A 21,164-nucleotide genomic window follows, 5' to 3' on the forward strand; every position below is an offset into this window, starting at 1 on the left:
TTTCGAGGTACGTAAATAATTCCTATCTGTACATTTACGGTAGAAATTACAGGACACACTTGTAAACATAATCCATTTTACCCTGTCGCAGGCAGGTTATGTCCTGCATATATCAGACATCACCGTGCGCGATCTAGACGAAGAACGCAAGAAACGTCTATTTTCAAAGTCATCAAGGTGATTGCCGTGCAGAATGCCGGTATAAACTGTCAATTTCCATAATGCATTTAAAAATGCCGGGTCACGTTATACTTGATATATATGTCTATATCTGCATAACGTACGTATGTGCCGGTTTGAAAATCTACATGATTATCAGCAGCGGTTGTTGATGCAAAACCCAGCCAGCCTTTAAAAATACACATACTACCGCTTCATTACACCAGGGTCACCTTTACCGCGGCGCGTCCCCCGGCGCAATGGAAATACGGGAAACGCGGTGTATAATTGTCTATACACGCTGGGAGTTTGATATATATCCACAGCTCGTCTATGTGTAATTAATTCATTCCCCCAGCCTGAAAAGTGTGCAGCCGAGAGTGTATGTTAATGGCAACACTACGCTAATCGGCTGGATCGTAACACGGGGTATCAGCCGGTACCCGTTTTGCGCCGCACTGTCTGCCAGGTAGAAGGTCCAATCTATCATCCTGCATATGTTGCAGCACTGCAGTGTGGCTCTCGCGCTATCGTCCAATCGATAAGACTTGTTTGCCAGACGTCGCTCTTCCGCGAACAACCACCACAACACACACACACGATACCACGATTTACCCACAACCGTGCACTTTACGTGTCTTTACCAGTCCACGCACTTAATTGGCTTTTATAATATTATACGTATATATATGTATATATATCGATGAACGATGATCAACGTCAACTTGCATCATGCTCAACCGTTTTGCGCCGCGGTAGATTAATATTAAATGGTGTGCCTGCACTTGAAACTGCTTATCGTAATAGAAATTTTGGTCAAGAACACGAGTAGCGCTTTTTCTTCCCGTATCGCTATCAGCAGTGCGAAGGTAAGTGCACCGAATTATTTATGCCACTATTCTCCTGATTTGTGCGGAAATTCTTGGAAAAGCCGATCATCTTATGCGAAAAATCTTTATAAAAAATTAATAAAACATAACGTGATAAGATCATAAGAGTAATATAAATGGGAATTTTTCGGAAGCCATAGATCAAAGAAATGCATTTAATAAACCGTCGGCGAGCCAAGCGAGCCGGCTTTATGATTTTTTTCTTAAATACTGTACTTGATTAATTTTACCCATCGTATTTTTCACAACAAACCACTACAATAATTTTTTATTGTTGTTGAATTGCAGGACCGGTTTATGTTTGTTAATATTGTGCGGTGTACCCAGCCCGTGCGAGCGCTTCCGCCCGTCGCGCAGCTGCACCGACGTACGTACAGCTGCGTAGTATTCAACAGCGCGATCGTAAAAAGGCAGCGTAGTCGGTCGCCACTCATACAGTACACACACCGTAAACAGCACACAGAGACGCAGAAAGAGAGAGAGAGAGAGAGCGACACACACACAGAGCCTGCCTGCTGTGTATGCTATGCTATTCAAGCTGCCAATCGAGTATCATTCAGAGCCGAGAGTCGTACAGTATTGGTTGTGTGTGCATTAAAAGCAGAATTTTTACTACGCGAGGCATTACGGTAAAAATGCCAGTACATATTCTTGGCACGAGAATATTTTCTACCACGGTTTGCCGATGGCAAGGCAATATGAATTGTTCTCCTTTTCTCGGTGTGTGTTGTTTTTCATCCCCGTGTTGATTTCCGATAGCATACTGGTTTAACCGTTCAAGGTAGCAAGCAGTATAATAAAAAAACCCGCAGTCTTTCATTGACACCATCGACAACAACATTGAGTGACAGTGAACAGTGAGACGCTGAGAGCAGCAGTATTACATTTGCCCCTGAAAAATTCTTGGTCTTTCAACAGGCGTCCCGATCCCCGCGACAGGTAAGCCATATGCAGGAGAAATGTATTCCCTTTCTGAAAAAAATTTTCCCTTCGTGAATAACTGCGTGGGCTGGCCGAAAACGGGATCGCGGTGTGTCTGTGAGTGCGTAAGTAATGTAGTAAGTGGTGCGAGAACGGTATTGATCAGCGCGCGCGGCCAGGCTAATCGCATCCTGGCATCTCGCGCAGCCCGTGTGTATTTATCCTTGGACGTCCGCGGTTGAAGGTCGAAAATATATCGGCCCGGCCCGGTGCAGCCAGGCTCCCCTGGATCCGCGCTCATCCAGCAGGCTGAGGCACTCCGCTGATCAGGGGGAATTTATACGGCGCATCGCGTGAGGTTTCCCGTTCGTTTTTCGCCTTGTCACTGCAGCGGTACAGGGAGTGGCGAGTGTGCGCGCTATTGATTTTAAGCTTGTGTGAGGCTGGCAGCCGCATTCTCTCTGTCTCTCTCTCTCTGTCTGTCAGCCTGTTATTCTCTCTGCTGCTGTGTTTTTCCTATTTAGCCTCCTTTTCATCGGCGATAGCGTGCCATTGTTCCGGTTCTCTTTCTCTTCTATTCTTCTGACACTTTTCATTCGGCTGGCGCTTGGCGTGCGCTGGGACACTGGCTGCTCGGGATTCGTGTTTTTTATGATTTTCTTCGTTATGTGCGTTTGCAGTTTTACTACTTGATGCATTATCGATTAACCGATTTCTGAAAAAAACCAGGATAAAAAAAATTCATTCAGGTTTTTATTGGAACTAAATACAACTTTTTTATTACCTTGATGCTTATATATTTTTTGAATTATCGATTTTTCCAGTTTTGTTTTTAGTAAATTAATTAGTTAATTATTGGTTCTTGCAGTACTAGTTATTTAATAAACTAAAATTAAATTAGGTTGGCTGAGAATTCGGTCGTAAAATTGAATTAGTTGTTTATCGGTGTCTTATTGTTATCAGCGGAAATGCTGGAACCATATTCAATGGCTTCCACGAAATGTGTGTGGGTGGAGCTGGCAGTGTGCAGGAAGATTTACGGCATTTTGTAGCGAAGTGAACAAAGCCCAGTTAATTATAGTGCATGCTGCGTTTTTTGTCTGCCAGTCCTAATTATCGCCCCGTAGCCATGTTTGTACGCGTTGTTGTGCGCGGCCCTAACGCATCAGTGTATGAATAGCAGGCCGTTTTTTATTGATTCTCCAGTACAAAAACGCACCGCAATACGTCAGTGAAAAAAACTGTTTTGATCTTCATTGCAATAAGTTTTTCTGCATTTTTATCGCTCATTTTAAAATAACATTCTCAAGGAATTTTTGTGAAAAATTGAACGTCTGAAATTGTCTTCACATCTCCGTTGTAATAAATTTATTTTAATTGCTGAAAATTCTCCGGAAATTTTGTGAAGATGGTATGTAAAGAAAAGAATGTTTTCCCTGAAAAATGGAATGGCGCCGGTGGTTTTTATACCGTCTGGGAGAAGTAGAATGAGTTTGCACTGGTTTGGAAAACCCGAAAAGCTGCAGTATTTTTGTTTCCATCGGCATAAATTTTATGGGCGCTCATTGGGGTTATATTGGTCGTTGAATAAACTTGACATAAAATAATCTTGCAACGGCTCAGCTCATAAATCATTGGCTATTGGCTTTTTATCGGTTTTTTTCTCTCCTCGCGAGCGCTGTGCTTGACTGACGCGAGAGTGCAAGTGCCAGATGTGTGTGCGTACGAATCGGCTCTACCGCACTCGTACGTACGGCGTACTACGCGCTGCACACGTGAATAGAGAGAGCCGATGACTCATCCGGCCTGTTTAAAAGCGATGAGCTCACACTGTGTATGACTAGCTTTACGCGGCACGGCGGTTTGTGATTCGCTGTCCTTTGTTTTTGTGCTGATGCAAGAGGATTAAACTGGTACGCTGCGTTCTTCGCGTATTCAGCGTTTAATTGCGTAATGTGCGACCTTGAAGTGTGCCCTTCCTTTTGACACTCATCATCAAAGAGGCCAACGCAAAGAGCGACTGACTGAGACACAGAGAGAGAGAGAGATATTTGTCCCCATTTTCACCGATAATAATAATGTGTGCAGCGCTTAAAGACGTGTATTCTTCCATTTATGATTATTGAGGCCGGGCTGCGTGTTTTTCCAGTTTCTCCATCAGTGATGCTGCCCGGTACCACTGGTTTTTCTTATACCGTTTTCTCTCGTTTTCCATCCGCTTAATATAACGCGTTGGCGGCGGATTGGAAAATATATAGTGCAAGTGTAGAGAATTGAGTGGCGTTCGCTGTTCCGCAAGAAAGCCTTCGCTTCGGAGCTGGTTTTGTGTTGCTGCTGCTGGCATCCGTTCAGCGGCTGCTGCTTTTCCGCTGGCATGGATGCTTTGTGCTGCAGCCGAATAAAGTCGACGGATTTTTCGGCGTATGTAATTTTCCAAGACGCAGCAGCAGAGAATCGGTTTCCGGTGTAGCTTGTACAATACTTTGTGTGTGTGTGCCACGCAAGAATACAGACCGCTTTTCATATTCGATTATGCGCGAAATCCTTGGCCAATGCGCCGGCGCTGACTTAGGCGATTGTCTCCGGTGCTTTACGAAATCGATAGCGGAAACAGGGCGCCGTTGAGCAAAACCTAGTAAATTATTTACCAGAATTTGTTCGACATCTTCCCGGCGTTAATTCGTATTTTTCGGAATTTTTCTGAATTTAGTTCTACGGGGGAAGCAATTATTTTCCGAATTTTCTGTGCGTTATCTTTCCTAATTGTTTTAAATTTAATTTTATATTATGGCTGGAGACCTATTTTTTTCGTTTTGTTCAACATTTTCTGTACGTTTCGTGCGCCGTTTATCAAAATTTAATGTATAGGGTTACCGGGTTTTATCAGAATTTTCTTAATAAATTTTCTTGTCTTTTTAGTTTGCGGTTTTTTTAAATTCATATTTTTATCAGAATTTTTCTGAATTTTTCTATACGCCCAGATAGTAGTTCTTAATTTTGTATCATTAGTCGCACCATATTTTGTTCTTAAAAAATCCTGTAGAATGAGTTCTAACTGATGACGCACTTTTCCGGAATATTTTTCAGAATTTTCCCAGGTCAAATTTGCTGTCGCCCGCATTAGTCTCATGGAGTATTTGCATACATAATTCAGTTTTACATCACACATAACAATGACAAACTAATGAAATAGATGTAAAATTTACACAGACAAAATGCTTATTTATTTGCATAATTATTCTGATGGGGATCTGTTCGCTTTGTTTGCAGAAACGTTATGCAGTGACGATTATCCACTGGATGCGTATATATACTGTGATCCGTTTCCCTTGGGCTGTGGCGGCTTTGTCAGATGCCTAGACGCGGACTCCGCGGTCTGTCAGGTGGCAGCACTCGTCGTCGTCGCAGCAGCAGCCGGAGCCGCGCACTGGCCCAGTGACTGAGAGCAGAGAGTGATGGCCATGGCCCTCCGATTCAAAGGCGGCCCCTCATCCGCCTCCTCCGGCTCGTCCTCCTCATCCACGCTGTCCGCCCACTCCACGACGGGCTGCAGCGACCCGGCCAAGGTCAACGGGGACGCCGATTCGCCCTTCGCGGTGCCGTTGCAACATCTGCAGCATCCCGCGCTGCTCCTCCCGGATTCAGCGTTGCGTATTCCACCACCACCGCGCTTGGGACTCTCACCCAAAGGTACGGAAATCCAGCGGCTAGAAAGCAAAATATTCGGTGATTAATAAGAATTAAATGGGTAATTATTACTAAAATAAATATTAAATTTTACTTTTTTTTTATAAAATTGAATATAAATATTGTGAAATTGTGGGGAGGGTGTGGAACACACCCTCCCCACAATATAAATAATTGTGGGGAGGGTGTGTTCGATCTATTCAGATTTTTTACCTGTTAAATTAATGACACATTTGGAACTTTCACCCAAAGCTACGCAAAATTCAGCGGCTAGAAAAAACATTGAATGATTAATTGTAATAAAATGATTTATTATTGATAAAATAAATGTCGTAATCTTGCATTTAGGACGGCTGGTGTTTATCTCAAGCGAGTGTTATTTGAATTTTTAGTTGCAGTTTTGTTTAGATTTAGGCGAGGTTGAGTTTGTGAAAATAGTGAAAAATGATTTTCAGAATTTTGTAAATTTATTTGGGAAATTCGCCAAATATTTTGCATGGTGCGAGTAAAACCGTAATAGAAAAATCAGCACGATTTTGAATTTTCCGGATATGCCGGCTGAACTTGATAAATCGCCACAGGCTCCGACTTGTTGTTATTTTTCCGTGAAAACTATTACCTAGATTAGATGGCTCGAAGAATACCTGTAAAACTAAATCGAAAAATTGCTTTGACATTTCTCTTTTGTAATTATTTTGTCCGGAGATTGGTGTTGCCCGCAATGGAGCAAAAATGAGAAATAGCCGCGGTCGAAAATTACCTGTCCATTGTAGAGATTGTATCGGTTATTCGGCGGTGTGTGTGTGCGAATCGGCAACAATATTCAGCGAGGGTAATATATTATGTGGTTGGCGCGTAGTGTGTAACAAATCGTATGTCATTATCGAGTTTGTGTGCTACTGGTCGCCCGCAGGCACACACAGCTACACTATCCGTTTTTACAGCCGTTTTTGCTCCGTTCCACATGTACTATTTCCATTTGGCGATTCTCTACACACACTACATTCACACACACCATAATTGGCTCGCGCTACGTTGCTTTTTCCCGTAAATGTTTTATTTAACCGTGTGTTTTTCCCGGAACCGCGGCGGGCGTATTTTTAACAGGAAAATGTTGACTTAATTTCCATCGTGATTATTTTTCCCAATTTTTTTGTGGCTTTATTTTTGGGGAGAGCGGCGTTGCGACTGGGTTGAAAAGACAGATTAAGATTGTGTAAATGGCTGGAGGAAATGAGTGAAGGTCGGCACGCAGTGAATTGAAAATCGCCAGCGCCATAGTTTGACCGATTTGTATGTTGGCGCTGAGTCGCTGACGAGCGCAGTGCGTAGTATTTTTTCCTCCCTCCTCCATCGTGTTGCGCTCGCATCTGGCGCGGCGCTCGTTCGACGGAATGAATGGAGGGATTTGGCAAAATGTTTGTGTATTATTTTCCACTGTGCGCGTACGCATGGCTGATTCGCAATAAGCAGGTTGGTCGCGGTGCTGACGTCGACGGTTGTCGGGTTGGTTAATCAGGGAATGATATGCCGGCGGAAGGCTTCCTTATTTCAGGAATTAGGAAGCCATTGACTTCGGCCTAATTTTTTTGTGAATTTTCATTTTATTTCCGTTTCTTGATTTTTAATAATTTTTTAAATGTTAAGTTGTGTGTCTGCGCTAGCATTTTGGGTTGCTCAGGTGATTGTTGCTTATCAGAATATTTTTATAAAGCCAACGTGCCTTTTTTCCTCTGAATCCCAGTTTTGCTAAATATTTTTTTCATTTTCTGGATTTTTAATAAAGTTTTGAATAATATTAGGTAGAGTTTTTGCGCTTGCCCGGGTGTTGTTACGTATTAAAATATTTTTAAAAGACCCGTCTGTTTCGCTCTGTGTAATGGCTTCCTAATTCTTAAAATTAGGCAAGCCTCCGACTTCGACTTTAATTATTTGTTGTCCTTGCTCTGATTTTAGAAACAATTTAAATATATTAGATAGCTTGCAGTTTTCGACTTTGTTAGATGGGTGGTAATTATTTATTAAAATATTCTTAAATGTTCAGGTTGTGTAAAGGCTTCCGAGTTCCTGAAATTCGGAGGAAGCCCTCGAACTCAATTTTGTATAAATTTTATTTTCGTTACCTTGATTATTAATAAATTTTCAGATATTATGCAGTATGTCTGAGCTTGCAGTTTTTTGTTACTCGGATGGTAAATCTTCAATAAAATAATCTGTAAAAGGTCAATCTGTGTCAACATGGGTGTGGGTATCTATTCTAGGTGGGGAGATGGCGGCGGTGATGGCGCGGTCGCCGTTCGACAGCGTGGAGAACGGCGGCGGCGGCGGGGAGAAGCGGAAGACGACGGAGCCGGATGTGACGGTCATCTCCTCCTCCAGCGCCAGCGCGACGGGATCGCCGGCCGATATGAGCAAACTGACACCCAAGAGACGGATTCTGGACCGGCAGGCGGCCGGCAATGCGCCACCACTGCAGGTACTGTACTTACTTACGTAATGCCACATTTATTATGGACAACTAGTGCAAAAGTCTCCATTAGCATGATTAATATTTGAATTTCCTGTATGCTGCTTTCGGAGAAAAATCGTTTAGCGCTGCTCGCTTTATGAACGAATGGCTTGAGGGTGATCGATTAATAGAATGTTTAACAGGAAGGAAAAAAAATAGAAATTAATACCAGCCAAAATTACATTACATTTCATTAAATTAAATTTTATATTTAAAATTCTATTTTGAAAATTTAACAATATTTATAATTCTGTTTTGAATTTCCGGTGTTTTGCTTTCGGAGAAAAATCGTTTACCGCTGTTCCTTTTATCAATAAATACCTTCATGGCATCGATTGATAAAATGTTAAACAGTAAGGAAACAAAAATTGAAATTTTATACAAGACAAAATTGAATTTTATGAAAATTAAATTTATTTAAATTATCCATTTTTTGAATTTCCCTCACTTGCTTCCTGAGAAAAATATTTTTGCGCGATTTCCTTTCCGATTGCTTTATATCGATTAAAAAAGTAAAGCGAAATTGCGTTGAAGTGAATAAAAAGTTGGCGGGAAGCTGCTTGGTGTTTTTATTGTAAATGAATTTTTTCCCGTGATTTTCAGAACGGAGTTGTATCGTAAAATTGCAGGGCATGTTGACGCAGCGCACCAGGGTTTTATGGCATAGATGGGTCATAAAAATAGTAGAGTTATTTTTGTGTTGATTCAGGTGCATATTACTACGGTGTCAATCATATAGGCAGCGTTTTCGCGTATTTTTGCAAGCACTATTGCGAGTGAATTATCGGATCGATTTTCCGTTCGCGTACGCCAGTCACCAAACGAGTACGGTTTATTGCACCGGATTCATTGTTAAACCGTGTGTAATTTCATCGCGGGCACGGACTGGTTTCATTCCTGTGTACTGAATTTGATTAGAATCTGCAGAAAATGATGGTTTTGTGGGAATAATCGAATAATAACTGATTTAGGCGTGGTATCACGTCATGCGTTATCTCGTTATTCTAATTGTGAATTTTCTAGAATTTCTGGCTGACTTTCAGTGAAACGCCATAGGCGCGAAGTAAATTATTTTTTCTGTCCCTGGATTAGGTCGTTCTGGAAGATTCTGGGAAAAATACAAGCATAAAATTCCTTCTATGGATCATTTAACAGGCTCCCGTCGCGCCGATAAAATCATCATTCAACGCAGTTTCACGTGCGCTTAAATGGCTTAAATGCCTTGAAGTTATCGAATAGTAAAGTGGAAAAAATAGGAACAATTAAAAAATAAAATGCTAAAAGGTAAAAGATGTCTTGAATTTATCAGTTAATTAAGTGTAAAACACTTTTAAAAATTTTGGAAGAATTGAATGAAAATAAATGGAAAAAAATGACATGCTGATTGCTGACATTTTGACAAGCCCCGTTGCGGCGTCGATGGTCAGTAGCGCACGAGTTTATATGAATGTCTTTTTCAGTTGACAAAAAATAAAAAGAGAATTAAAAATTAAACAGAAACTGATAGAATTGATAAAATAAATGGGAAAAAATGACATGTTAATGTTTGGCAGGCTCCCGTCGCAGCGCCGAAACAAAGAAAAGTTTAACTAGGACAAATAAGGAAAATTAGATTCATGGTTAAATTAAAAAAAATTGTTAGAATTAAGTAAAAATAATTCTTAGCAGATGACATGTTGATATTTGGCAGGCTCCCGTCACGGCGCCGGCAGCCAATAGCGTCCGCGTGGCGCTGGACGAGTTTATCGGGGAGCGGGTGCTGGTCCGGTCGGCATCCGGGACGGTGGGCGTGTACACGCCGGGCGTGATACACGGCCTCAACACGACGGCCACCACCCATGATATTGACGTTGTGATGGACGACGCCGTGGACGGCAATCGGCACCTGCGCGTGCCCAACGTCCTGCACGCGGAGCCCTGTCCGGTGATCAGCGACCAGAGTCCGCCGGCCGCCGAACTGGTCGTCGGAGTGCGGGTGTGCGTCCGCCACGGGGAGCGGCGGGTGTACGTGGAGGGGACGGTGTGCGGGGTGGACACGGGCAAGTGTCCGCCGGTGCTGCGGGTGGCGGTTAGTACGGCGGCGGCCGCGGTGTTGGGGGAGGAGGGGGGAGGAGCACAGCGGATGGATAATCATGATCTCGTTATTGTCACGGTCTCGCGTCTGCACATTCGCCTGCTGCGGCCGCCCTGGTATGAGGATCTGATGGTCATGGGGCAGGCCGGTGGGGGACGGGGGATGGCGGGGAGTAATGGGGCGCCGGGCCTGACCGGCGCCATGCAGCCAGCAATGCATCTGAATACGGGTAAGGGTGGCGGCGGTTTTTCGCTATTTATTTTCGCATTGTGCTTTAAAAAACCAGTTATAACTTGTAACTTGTTGTGGCTTTCTATCTCCCACAACAGCGTAGATGTTACGAATGCGTTGTAGAAGAGTGGCTCATTCCACTGTGAAAACAAACGAGAGAAGTGAATGCATTTCAGTATAGATATCATTAAATGGAAATTAATCTCGTAAAATGAGTAACGCGTTTTCTTTTTACTGATTTTTCTGGATTGCTTGGCTGGCGTTGTTGAAATTCCTGCGTTCTGAAAAAGTGCAATTAATTTTGGAATTTCCAGTTAGATTAAGAAAATGATTTTTCGATTGGGCTGAAGTTAATTACAGTTACTGAAAAAGAATTAGAAAATTGTGTAGGTTAATGTTTTTTAATGCGCAATGCGCAATTGCGCATACAACCACAGAATTTTGAAGTAAATTGAAGGTGAATTCTGGTTCACTCGGTACAAACCACCAGCCAAAAAGCTGGCCGACATTGCCGGGGACAATCGATAATTTCATTCTGTCCCATAGCGGAGAAAGCGGTACCTTTCTGGCGTTTTCTGCCCGACAATACCCGGGCACAGCGCGTCTGTTGTCTGGACGCCGTCAGCAGAAATTCAGTTGCACTGCGAAATGCCATTGATACCACCGCAGGGTTACCCGGGGAAAATATCGATTTTATTTTCGCGGTCCAAAAAGCAGGGAAGAGAATAAACAGTGGTACAGTCATCTGGCCCGGTTTAATGATATGTTGTCGGCAGTGTGAGGGTTGCATTGATCGGAGGGACGTATAATTATGCCGGCGATGCTGTCGGGTGGGTTTTTTGGGTGCGGGTGGATTTTGCAATGCAGTGCGAGAGAGAAAAATATTGGCCGCGGGCCATGTGTCAGTTGGAAGGAAAAATGTCAGTGGATATTTCGGCGAATTGGTTGTAAGAGAGCAGTGTGATGCGGGTGCCTGGGTTTCTCAATGAGTTGAGGACAGGGTTTTTGAGAAAGAGAGACGGGTTAGTGATCGGTTGAGCGCGGATGACATTGAGACGCGCTGCACGTGTGCTGGCGGTGGCGGTGGCGGGCGGTGATCCGTGTGGGATTAGGCGGAGATTTGTGTGTGGCGGGGAGGGTTGTTAGTTGTTGGAGATGTTGTTTTGAGAGTGGCATTGGTCGGGTGTTTGGCATACATTGAGAAAAATTGGTCAGGCCGTGTTTTGCGGAGGTTGAATGTGTGGATGAGGAAAAAATCATAGGGCGAAGATGAGTAAGAGAAAAAATTGAACGAAGAATGGTGTGCTAGGAAATAATGATCTGGCGATTTTTTGCAGTGAAAAACATAACAGCAGGGTTTCGTTTTCGCAGCTTGAGACTTAATACATTGTGAACATTGAACTTGATACATTGATTCCCATGAATAATATTATACGATCCTGGTAGCGATTTTGTGTCAATTAAGACGAAACGTAAAGGAGAAAAAATATAAAGAATAAAGATGCCGGGGAAAATAGTAAAAAACAAAAAGAATACAGTTAAAGAATAGCAAATCAGTGTTCATGTTATTTTGCTGCACAGGTTAAAAGTTTGAAATTTTCACGATTTTTTGGAAGATCATTATGCATTTAATTTGCTCAGCAGACGGACGAATACATAATTCTGGATTTTGCGTGAATGTTCTTGCGAACTGTTGATAACGGTTGGGATTAATATTTTCCAATATCCGTTACCGTTAGTAACTTGGTAGATTACCGCTGTTTTACAGTCCGTACTCAGCATTTCAGTAAAATCATTCTAATAAAATATATTTTGATTAATGTGGACAATTTGTTTTTTTTTTCGGTTAAAATTTTGTTAAATAGAAGTGTACACAATCTGGAAATCTTCATGCAGGTCCGATAGTCAGCAATCCGGCGACGACGACGGTCTCCGAGCCCAGCCCGCCGGACTCCTCGGACGACGAACTGAAAGTGGACTTTGTGGAGACCAGCAACAACAACTCCAACGCCTCCACGCCGGGCCAATCCCGCTCGGCCAGCAAACTGCAAATCCACCTCCCGGACACCACCCCCCTGGCCTTCCCGCCCTCCAGCGCCCTTTTATTAGACAACAGCGCCTCCAACGCCTCTTCAGAATGCCCCATCAACAGCAACGCCAACTCCCCGTCCCCGCGGGGCTACAAAAAAGGCGACGTCATCTCGTTAACCAACGGGATCCGGAAAAAATTCAACGGGAAGCAGTGGCGCAAGTTATGCATGGAAAAAGGCTGCAGTAAAGAGTCGCAGCGAAGGGGATACTGTAGTCGGCATCTGTCGATGCAGAGCAAGTCCTCCTCGGCGGCGGTGACCCCGGCGTCCTCTCCCAGCCATGGGACCGGGGGGTTCTATTTTGGCCTGGCACAGCAGCGGGTGAAGCACGCCTCGGGGACGAGTAATGTCAGTCATCAGCGCAGTGACGAGTGGGAGGTGGAGAGCGGGAGTCGTGGGTCGGAGTCGTGGTTGGGCGGGTTGGTGGTGGAGCGGCAGGCGTCCAGTGGCGGCGGGACGAAGAGCGCCGAGGACGAGACGGAGAGCGGCGGGGTGGTGATGATGCGGGGGATCAGTCGCACCGGGAGCCCCCGGTGGGGGTGGAGGAGCGCACGGTGATGGGGTACATACCGGTGCCGGGTGAGTGGGACTCTTGGCTTGTGCGCTGGAATAATTATTTTAATCGGGATTTCTTCAATAATTATTTCAATATGAATTTCTAAGAGATTTAAGAATTATTCCTGATTTAAGAATACTAAAAAGGTCACATTTTGCTACATTTGAGAATTATTCCATTTTTTATTGGATTAATTCCTTAATTCAGTGTGGTTTAACTAATTGGATCAATACTATTATGTACTTTTAATGTACACGCTTTTTTTATTTAATTTTTGATTAACTGTTAATTTTTTTTAGATTTTGCTTGATCCTGCTGTTTTGCAACTGGTGATACGTCAATTGTTTATTTGTTAATTTTCTGTTAAACTTAGAAATTGTGATCGGCAGGCAAAAACCCGCGTGTTGTTCCTAAACTGTTTTTGTTTCTTAACACAAGAAACTTAATTACGTCGCTGGGGAAAAATCTGGTTTTTTTTGTTATTTTTTATTCGGCAATAACCGCTTTCTGTAAAGAAACCGTCGCCATGCACTACATTTAACGATGTAAAACTTCTCGTGTAATGTGTATTGATTATTCGCCTCCGAAAAGTTGTAGTTCCATTTACGCTAACGTTGTGCTGATGGTGGTGTGTTTGTGTGTGTAGCGAGTAGTGCCTACGGCGGCGCACGCCAGCCGGGCTCCATTATCGCCGGTACATTCAGCCCGTCGTTCCTGGGTAATCCCGGCAAGATGGAGGGATTTTACGGGCCGCCACGGGCCAGCAACGGCGCACTGCCGGCACCCGCAGCCGCCGTCGCGGTGGAGGCCGGGGAGAAAGAGAGCAGTGAGGCCGCGAGGTCAAACGGCGTCCCATCCGTCTCTGTCAGTCTCAACGGCTACTGTAATGGCCTGCGCAATAACGATAAGCCGACGGGGCATCCACTCGGTGAGTGCCGGCTGTGCACTAGATTTTGTACTGCATTACCCAGAAAATGCACTCTATACTCACTACTCATTCTGGAAAGTGGCTGGATTCGGCCTATTGTATACGATCAAAATAATAATTTCCAGAAATTGGTCCTTACGCAAAAAACAATACGGGAATATAATGAAATTTTATTGTCTTAGATTATTATATTTATTATGAATTAATTCAGATGAGACTTCTTATTTTGATTAGACTAGATTATTAATTTTATTGTTTTTGGATTATTATTAAACCGGGAAACATACCAGCTTTCTCAGTTTTTAATGAATTTCACGTGATTCTGAATTGCTTATAAATAAGTTTAATTAATTTGGGTCAGCGCAGGCTTTTATGTGAATTGTCAAGTGAACTGGCGGTGGCCGGAGAAAATTAGGTATGCAACTTTCTTTTTATAAAATTTGTCAACATGTTGATTTTACGGAGAAATTAAATCACAGAATTAAATCGCCGAATAAACTACATTTAGTTCGATAAATACTCGTATTTGACCAGTATGTTTGTTGATTCATGAGGGACAGAGGGAGGCAGTTTTAATATGGAAAATATATATTCGCAGTTTTACCGGAAATTCTGTTTTATGTATCACGGGGACATTCGAATCCCTGAATTACTTCCTAATTTTTAGTCTCCGAATTAATTGGTAATTGATAAAAATTTCTGCCTTTAAAAGAAATTTTAAAATAATTCATGGAAAAAATGAAATAACAAATTTCGCAGCCGAAATAGTGCCAATAATTGGTGGATTATTTATCAGGTTACAATTCCGCCCCACCAACCGACACAGCCCCGCCCCCCGTCCCCACCCCCGCCGTGCCCATCCCCATCTTCCCCTGGCACCAGCTGGTCCCCTTCCTCCCGGACGACACGAACAAGGAGGACGGCGGGAAGACCCACCACAAACTGCTGGACGACCCGCGCCCCGCCCACACCCGCTCCCCGGCCGTGACGGTGGGGACCACCACCGTCCGCCACGACTCCGTCAGCACCACCATCAACGGGACGGGCGCGCCCAGCGGCGGCGACCTGATTGACGAGTGCGAGGACGACGTGTTCGAGACGTCGGACCACGAACCCTCCAGCAGTCGGGGCCGCGGCGGAGGGGGCCCGGGAGGGGATTTTGCGCTGCCGCCGTCGCCGTCCAGTAAGGACGAGGGCCAGCCGCATATCCGGCGCCCGATGAACGCGTTTATGATCTTCAGTAAGCGGCACCGGCCGCTGGTGCACCAGCGCTATCCCAATCAGGATAATCGGACGGTGTCGAAGATTCTGAGTGAGTGGTGGTACGCGTTGGAGGCGGAGAGTAAGAAGGAGTACCAGAAGTTGGCCGGGCAGATTCGCGATGCGCATTTCAAGGTAAACATTCGTTCTTGAGCGGGAAGCGCAGTGTGCAGTTGAAGTTTAAAAAGTAATTATTCAGTAGTATTTTTTTTTATTGTATTGTTCTTGCCGCTTACGAAATACAGGAGGTTGTAAAAATAAACGGAAATAAAAATTGATTTTGTTTCATTGTATTGTTTCGTTGGATCGCCGGATTTCAGATGATTTTTTACGGTTTGACCTTTAACGGTAGTGTGATTTTATTTTTGATTTGTTTATTATTTTCTTGATTTATTTTTAATTATTTTCTTCTGTATGAGAAAATTAATATTGGTGTTCCATCAACGCGGAGAAATTGTGGATAGGGTCAATGGTGTGAAAGCCTGAAAGCGTGACTTGGTTTTTAAATCTCGTTGCGCTTGTGAATTATTGTGATACCATCGTAGTGCAATGGCGTTTGGGTTTGTCTCACGACTTGAAAAGTCTAGATTTCTGATTCTTCCAGTAATATGCAATCGGTAGAATTTTTTTTATTTCCCGTTTTCTATCAAAAAATCACTTTCCTATCTTGATTTTTGGAATGACACCGCGGAGAAAAGCGTGGGATTGAAACGATAGAATTAAGTTTTAACAGAAAGGCACATTGAGGATACATTAGATTATTCAAAATAACCGAAGGGAAGTGTTGTTTGTTAAATGGTTTTTATTATGCCGTTTTGGAATTTTTGTACTTAATTTAAAATCTTAATCGCGATCCTACTATTTATCCATATAACTAATTATTATATTTATATCATTAATCTTATATATGTATAAATGTACATTTACACCTTTTTTTATTTATTTATTTTTGTTTATTATTTTTATTTATTTTTATTATTTCCAGGCGCATCCCGACTGGAAGTGGACGAGCAAAGACCGGAAGAAATCCTCGTCCCGGCGCGACGAGGACGGCGAAGACGTCAGCGAGGAAACGGACCGCGAGCCGTCGCTCCCGTCCTCCCCGACGAAAACGAAGAAACGCCGGACCACCAAAGCCTCCCGCTCCACCACCCCGCCCCCCGACGAAAAACCCTCCGGCGTCGCCTCCCCGTTTCTCAACATCCCCAGCATCTCGTCCCCCCTGCGGATGGACGCCGCGCGCCAGCCACCGCCCCCGGGGGCGGTGGTCTTCACCATGGCCAGTAAGGTGCCGGCGCCGCAGACGCTGAGCGCCGCCATGACGCCGCCGCCCAACCGGCCCGCGACGATCATCACGACGCCCGGAGGGGGGTACCAGTACTTTGTCCCGGGGTTCAACTACGTCCCGGTGGTGCGGCCCGCCTCGCCGGGGGTCATCCGCAGTGTCGCGGAGCAGCAGAACGTGCTGGCCATGGGCGGCCCCAAGGTGTACCTGCAGGCGCCGCCGCAACGCCCGATGCTGATCGGGCCCGGGATCGGCGGGATGGGGGTGGTGTCGCGCTGGCCTTATCAATCGTGAGTACACTGTCTTCTTCTTTTGGCTATACAATTTCACATTTTTTACGTTTATTTGATGAAAATGTAGCGATTGGTATTATCTTTTTTAATAGAAATATTCGAATTGTTTTCTGTTTCCTTTATTTTCTGTTTTTCTATTTCCGATTTATTATTATATTTAATAGAAATATTCCGATTTTTTAATCTTTTAATTGACAGAAATTTTAGAATTATTATTATTTTGTTATGGCAAAAAATACTGAAATATTATAGCTTATGAATAAGAAGACAGAGTTCACCTTCTGTAATGTAGTTATACATGATCAGGCTGTTATTGTTATCGATTTACTAAAATATTCTGGATGCAGAATCAAGTAGATCTTTCTCCGATTTCTGAAGAAATAAATTTCCAGTAAAATACAGCATTTTTTTATAATTAAATCAGCGTAATTTTGATAAAAATTGTGGTAACTGGTATGTATTGGCGCAGGGTGCTGTCGATGCCGATGGGCATGCGGCCGGTGATGGAGACGGCGTTGCCGGCGCAGCGGACCCCCGATCCAGCGCCGGATATGCCGGATGAGAAAAAGGTGTGCTAATCCCTGCTCAGAACACTGGGGTGCTTCACAGTCAGTCTCGCTTCTCTCATTGTTCATGTAAGCCTTCGTGATCGTCATGTGCTTGTTGAATGCTTGAGTATATTGTGCCTTGGTGGTTGCTACGGTTGTGGCTGGGGGACTGGCTGGTTGAGTTGATCCCCAGAGAGGTGGGAGGTGGTTTGCGCAATGGGCTGTGATTGGTTGTAGATGGTTTCATCAGCGTCGTCGTCGTTGGCCGGGACGGAGGGGGGTTTGTTCGTCCTGGCGCCCACCCCCGCGCAGCTGGGCCGGGCGCCCGGACAGCGGACGCGTTCGCGGTCCGTGGAGGAGGAGGAGGAGGCGGGCGGGGGCGGGGTGGGGCTGTTCCGCAAGTCGGCCGATGAGGAGCGCGAACGGTGAGGATTACACGGAATTATTTTCTCTTTTCGTGGATTGAACGCTTTTTCTCGGGCTCGCGTGCGTTTTTAACAACAGATCGATTTTTATCGGTTTTCCATAATCGATTGTACGGCGATTTATTTTTTTAACTGAATTTTTTGAACAATTATTTTGCCGGAGTAATTTCTGGAATATTTATTTTAAAGTATTTTTTCTTGGTATATTTTTATAATATAAATTGTATGTAAGCGTCTTTTACAAAAGCTTATGTTTTTCTAGCCAAGCGTTTTTGAGTTATTTTTTATTATACACGTTTTGTTTTTAAAAAATGGACGTTAAAATGAATTTTTTGCGGATGGTAATTAAGTGATTATGATTTTTTTTTGCGTTAACTACCTTAATTTTAGCGCCTAAATCAAATAAGTTACTATCAGCTTTTGAAATGCAACACCAATAGCAGGTTATTGAGGCACTTGAAAACAGTTTAAATTAATTTAAATAATTAGTAAGGAAAATTTTGGTTGCACGCTGGGTGTTGTTAGTGATGTGTGGGTGTATGCAGTGGCATTGAAGGCAAGTTTTAGAAAAATAAGGAAGTCAGAAAATTTTAAGAAAATGAGGTAGAATACTAATTAAAAATTAATATAAACTAATCGTAAGGAAACTAACTGTATGGCGCGCTGCAGGGTGCTGTCGAAAGTGGACTTTGCCAGCCGGTTCAACCAGCTGCCACAGTTCCGCGTGGAAGGCGAACCGGTGTCCCCGCTCTTAGTCAACACGCCCAGCGCCCAGGAGTTGGTGGGGAGCTACCGCAAGAAACGCTTCCCCAGCGTCTCCCGTCCCTCCACCACCGACCCGGACCTGGAGCCGGTGACGCCCAACAGCAGCAGCCTGGACACCGCGGCCCTGTCGCCCAAGTTGTTAAGTGCCGGACCCATGTCGGCGGCGTCGACCAGCTCGGAGGGGAACATGTTCTTCGGCAGCTCCTTCAGTCTGGCCACCATGAGCGACTCCATGCGGGCCGAACTGGAGAACGGCGTGCTGGAGAGTCCGCGGACGCCGCGTACTCCGGCCGATAGTTCGTCGCTGCGCAAGACGCTGGATCAGCGCCGACAGGCTGTTATGGAGCTGTTCCAGGAGGAGGGGACCTTCTTCCCGACCGGTAAGCATTGCGGAGGTTGTCCCAAAGGTCGATGGCGCGACTGTCCATTTTCTTGTTTTATGTTTTGTGTTTTTCGTCAAATTTTGGCTTGGTTTGGTTTGTCTATCCATTTTCATTGCTCTTTTTGAAGTTTTGGTTTTTTTGGGGTTTGAATTTATTCTGATTTTTTTCCTGTTAATATGAATTTTTTCCTTGTTTTCCGGTTGAATTTACTCGATAATTTCCACCATTCTTACTAATCGTAAGGTTTTTTCACTTTTTTCCATTTGAATTCATTCAGTGAATTTTGAGAGAATTAAAATTATAAACTTTTTTCTCCTATTTGGACTTTAATATTTTCCGAAATTTATTTCTTAAATTGCTGTGTAGTCAGTTTTCAGTTGTTGTTTAATTTGTTATAAAATTTTGCTGGTTGTTGAGCATTTTTTTTAGATAATCCTTTATTGTTTATTCTCATTTCCACCCATTTTTGCGAAAGTTTTTAATTCACAGTTTTTCTAGATTGTAACTTATTTACAAATTTTTTTTTATAAATTTTAGCTGCCGTTGCTAATTTTTTATAAAATTAAGAAACAAATAATTCTCATTTTTTTGAATTTCTATTGCAGCCCAGAAGACGACGGCCTTCCAGAAGCGGCACGAAGAGCTGTTCCCCACGAAATCCTGTCTGCAGCTGAAGATCCGCGAAGTCCGCCAGAAACTCATGGCCCTCAGCCAGTCGCACCTGGCCGGACCGCCGCCGCCGCTGCCGCCGCCCGACCCGGCCGCCTCGCATCACCACCGCCACCCGGACACCGGCGACGACTAACACACACAGCACGCATCACTCACCCTTCATTCTGCATTTTCCCACGTGGTTCCTTCGTTTCTTGGATGATACTGACGCACCTTCACTGCCATTACCTAGAGCAATCTGCAGACAAAATTTATTATTATTCTCGATGGATGCGACCGATTCCCTGTATCACACGGGGCACACGGTGATCATAGTGTTTTTGGCGAGCGGTAAATCCGGCGGAGGATGGAAGATTCCCTGTACTGGTTCATGTTAAGTGATTCTGGTGCTACTGGAAACTGCCGAATGCGCCGAGTTGATTTTATGATTTTTTGCCCATTTTCATGACCGGATTGGTGATAGCTGACACGGATCGGAAATTGATTTGTTGATTGTTTTGCCAGGATTGATTGCGCGGTGGGTCCTCTTCGAAGAGGACATTTTGATCGATTTGATTGTGATAAGTGTGTGGAATTATTAAGCACCTGCAATTCAGAAAAATGCCGGATTTTCGCATGGATTTCTCCGTTTTATTCTCTTTCTCCGTGGGATGAGAGGATAAAAGCGGGAATTATTTTTATTTTACCGTTCCGTAGTTGTGAGAATGCGCGAGACGTTGAGGGATGGTTTTGTTGTTGGGTTTTTTATAAATGGATGCGCGGAAAGGACGGAAAAAAGCATAGAAATTACTTGATTTTCATTTTCTCACGGTTGCGATTTTCTTCTGTTTTTTTCTCTCATTGGCATTTTTTTCTGGTTGGTTTTCACCGTCATACGCACGCAGTTCACTAACAATTCGGTGGGATTGGATTAATTGATTTTTTTGAGTTTTATATAATTTCGCGCGTGTTCTCTTTTTTTTCGGTGAATTTTCGGGGGATTTTTGTTTGGTGTTTTTTTTTTCTCGTGGCGGGAGAGGAGAACGATGGACTGGAATGCGGGGGCTGTTTTTTTGATATCTTTTAGTATTGGTTTGTTTTGTTACGAAACAAAGGAATCTTGGTGTCGTGATGGAGGGATGGCGGAGTTAATTAATACAATTATATATATGAAAAGAGTGTACACTGGATTGTATGCTGCTGCGATGTTCTGATAGTATTCTGGGCGCGCTTGGTTGTCTGTGGCTCTTGCACCCTGTTGATGGTGGTCCCTTTTGGTATTAGTCCCCCGCTTGGTTTGCCTTCAGATTCGAGTGTTGTTGCGATGAACACTTTGGCTTTAAACGTCTTGATATCTACACGTCTCTTTCATTAATGCTGGTTTTATAGGCTGAAACGCGTTCTAATTATATCGGTAACTATATGCCATTTGGGAAATAAAATACTCGGAAATTACCGTCTTCGATCGCGGAATTGTATCGTACTTTCGAATTTGGGCGAGTAAAACGA

The 21,164-nt window shown here is 43.9% G+C and overlaps 1 protein-coding gene across 1 annotated transcript; it reads left to right on the forward strand.

Annotated features, from left to right (window-relative positions):
* The first annotated feature begins 1,601 nt into the window (after nt 1-1,601).
* On the forward strand, nt 1,602-21,102 carry LOC129582948 (protein capicua homolog). The gene is made up of 13 exons (XM_055474580.1): nt 1,602-1,988; nt 5,241-5,660; nt 7,919-8,133; nt 9,857-10,469; nt 12,368-13,115; nt 13,417-13,439; nt 13,764-14,045; nt 14,842-15,440; nt 16,291-16,880; nt 17,353-17,452; nt 17,669-17,856; nt 18,526-19,001; nt 19,610-21,102. Exons 2-13 carry the CDS (start codon nt 5,426-5,428, stop codon nt 19,807-19,809), a joined length of 4,269 nt encoding a protein of 1,422 aa, XP_055330555.1. The 5' UTR covers nt 1,602-1,988; nt 5,241-5,425; the 3' UTR covers nt 19,810-21,102.
* The last annotated feature ends 62 nt before the right edge of the window (nt 21,103-21,164 follow it).

Source organism: Paramacrobiotus metropolitanus, unplaced genomic scaffold (genome assembly GCF_019649055.1).
Source record: "Paramacrobiotus metropolitanus isolate TYO unplaced genomic scaffold, Prichtersi_v1.0 Parri_scaffold0000009, whole genome shotgun sequence".
Lineage (NCBI taxonomy): Eukaryota > Metazoa > Tardigrada > Eutardigrada > Parachela > Macrobiotidae > Paramacrobiotus > Paramacrobiotus metropolitanus.